This window comes from Etheostoma spectabile, chromosome 18 (assembly GCF_008692095.1).
Source record: "Etheostoma spectabile isolate EspeVRDwgs_2016 chromosome 18, UIUC_Espe_1.0, whole genome shotgun sequence".
Lineage (NCBI taxonomy): Eukaryota > Metazoa > Chordata > Actinopteri > Perciformes > Percidae > Etheostoma > Etheostoma spectabile.
The window spans coordinates 13,943,416-13,946,548 of NC_045750.1; the positions used below are offsets into that span (position 1 = coordinate 13,943,416).

Below are 3,133 nucleotides of genomic sequence, written 5' to 3' on the forward strand. Positions count from 1 at the left end.
ACCGGAGCACCCGGAGGAAACCCACACAAACACAGGGACGCCACAAACACACAGACAGGCCCTGCCTAGACCAGTGAACGAGCTCCGCAGTGCCAACTTGCTGTGAGGCAGAAGCTCTAACCACTCAGCCACCGTGCTGCAGGGAAGCACGGGGAATGTTTTGTTTCAAGATTGTCTCCTTCTGTAAGTCAGTAGGCCTGCAACAATTTAACATACTCCCCAAAGAGAGAGAGCGAGATAGGCTGAACCCGGCTTTAGCATCTGTGTTTAGGTGCCCGCAATATCTTTGTTTAAATTGAATTCATTAAATGCTCCTGTGTCTCCCGCACCTTCTTCAAGTATGTGAAATGAATTGTGATGCTCCTGAGTTTTTCCTTGACAAGCACCTTTTAAAGCTCGCTGATTAATATCTTGTTTGTATAATCCGAAAATAAACACTTATTTTTTAACATATTTTGTGACATTGTTACCAGAGGAAAGCTAGCTGTTGTTTTAGTGCCAAGCTAACTTAATCGGCTCCTGGCTAGAGCTTCATATTTATTATACAGACATGAATGTGGTATCAAGCTTCTCATTGAACTCTTAGGACAAGTGCGTTTCCCAAAATGGCGCACAAGTGTCAATAAGTACAAAGCCCATTTTGATCCCTCTAATGATCTCTCCAATGTTTAGCAGTCTCATTAATAACCAAATGCAAATTTAAAATATAATTGGCCTAAAAAAAGAAAAACGAGACCATGACAAAAAAAAAGATCAAAACTATAATCTAAACAAAAAAAAACAAATCAACCTTATAACATGTAACTTGACCAAACTACCCATTCATTACTGCAGCACCAAACACATCTCACCTCCTGTTCCATTGGTGGTGACGGAGGGGCTGCCAAGGTTGTTCTTGTCCAGCTTGGAGCCTGTCGAATCTCCACCACCCACACGGTTATGAGGACTGGCTAGGTCCTGCATTTCCATAGACCTACAGAAAGGAAGAGGAGGAGGTGGGGGGGATGTAAAGATGAACTGTGATTTTAGAATGAATAACAGATTACCAGTAATATTCTCTCACAGCTGGGAATCTCCCACCTCTATATATTACGTTGATAACGCATTGACCACATTCAGTGACATACTGCACACACACACACACGCGCGCGCACACACACACACACACACACACACACACACACACACACACACACACACACACACACACACACACACACGAGTCATAAACGTCATGCTTTTCCGACCAGTTAGCTTCCATGAGCATGTGTTCAGAGGTGCTAGACATTGTCTGCGGGCCTGCTGGCTCTTTTATGGAGTATGTGTGGTTTTGTGGGTGTGTGTGTGTGTGTGTGTACACTTCTGGGCTCCAATACAAACCCACAGCCTGCCGGCATGCTTTGTTTTACAATGTGTTCCACATGCATGACTGGACGAACCAGCCCACAAGGTGTAATGTAAGTGGTGTGTGTTTGTGTGTGTGTGTGTTGTGTTGTGTTGTTTGTGTGTTTGTGTGTGTGTTGTGTGTGTGTGTGTGTTTGTGTGTGTGTGTTTGTGTGTGTGTGTGTGTGTGTGTGTGTGTGTGTGTGTGAGTAGGTGGAAGTAAATAGAGACGTGAAGAGTAGAAGTCTGCCTTACATAGATCATGTATTGTGATTTTGATCCTGATTAGTTGTTACATAACAACAACCACTCACCCAGTGTAAGGTGTAAATGTTAATCAATTCCATGCATGAATATTGTAAAAATACAACACCATTGAACACTCACTCATGACTCTTCATTACTATTGCCAAACCTCATTTTGACATGTCCTTTAATGGCGGACATAGTTTAATGTTGAGTCAATGTTTGTATGGACAGTGCCTCGTAAGAACGTGTGTGTACATGTGTGTGTGTGTGCGTGTGTTTGAGCTCGGGCTCATGCCGCCCGCAGGTTGGTCCCACTTGTGCTCTTGTGTGAAACATCAAAGCGGAAATGACAGAGGAGGGGAGAATTAAACAAATGCGGGCTGCTGTTCTACCACTGGTATCTACGTTTTGTGTGTGTGTGTGGGTGTGTGTTGTGTGTGTGTGTGGGTGTTGTGTGTGTGTGTGTGTGTGTGTGTGTGTGTGTGTGTACGAAAATAGAGTCAGGCCATCTGAATGCTACGGGCACTGCCACATATGACTGCAACCCAGTCAAACATATAGCTTTCAGAGGACGAGAAAGACAGCGAAATGGCGCAAAAAAGACATCGGACGAAAGATAAACACTCTAAATCAACTCTCTCTGTCAACTCTTTTTCTTTCTCTTTACAGCTAAACATTCATTCTGCCCTCCTGTACATTTTGAACTGAAAACACTGATCACTCTCTTAATAGCGGCGCTTTATGGGGATGAGATATTGAGCCAACTTTAAAAAAAAAAACTAAAAGTATCTGTGCTCTACACGGCAATGACAGTTGAGAACTTTCACAGATTATGGTGCCTTTTTTTGCTTTTTCTCTCTCTCTCTCTCTTGTGTGCTTCTACACTCTTCATCCATCCTTTCCCTTTGTTTCTCAACAGCAGGAAATGATTCCCTCTCCCCTCCTTGTCTATTTTTTCTCCTTTCTTCCCTCTCTGTTTCACTCCTCTCGGGAGGCGATGGCAGGAGTTGGTGTTTCATAAACTCTTTTCTGGTTTTCACATTATGTCTGGTCATTGAAAAAATATGCTGCATCTTAGTGCAATGCACAGTGTACGGTGTTACGATTTTTTCCACTATTGATTCATCTGCTATTATTTTTTATCATTTAATTGATTCATCTTTTACTGCATGAAATGCAAAAGGTAATAAAAAAGAAAAACACCCATTGCTACTTCACCGAGCCTATGGTGACGACTTTAACTGTTTTGTTTTCTCCGGACATAAAGCCTAACAACCCAGACATATTCCATTTCAAATAAGATATGTGGCAAAGAACAGCAGAAAAATTATTTCTCATTTGAGAGACTGGAACCAGAGAATATTTGACTTTGAAAAATGAATCAATCAAAAATAGCTGCTGATTCTTTTTATGTTGATTGACTCATTGAGTAACAGCTCTAAATAAATGACTGTATACAGGTTTGCGTGTGTGCGTGTGTGTGTGTGTGTGTGTGTGTTTG

General features: G+C 42.1%; 1 protein-coding gene across 6 annotated transcripts in view; it reads right to left on the reverse strand.

The window, feature by feature from the left end:
• eya4 (EYA transcriptional coactivator and phosphatase 4) overlaps positions 1-3,133 on the reverse strand; it is a 44,067-nt gene that overhangs the window by 19,237 nt on the left and 21,697 nt on the right. For all 6 annotated transcript variants that reach the window (XM_032543155.1, XM_032543153.1, XM_032543154.1 and 3 more), the window contains one exon: positions 852-973. In XM_032543155.1, the coding sequence (XP_032399046.1) occupies positions 852-973 (122 nt within the window). The remainder of the gene's footprint in view (positions 1-851; positions 974-3,133) is intronic.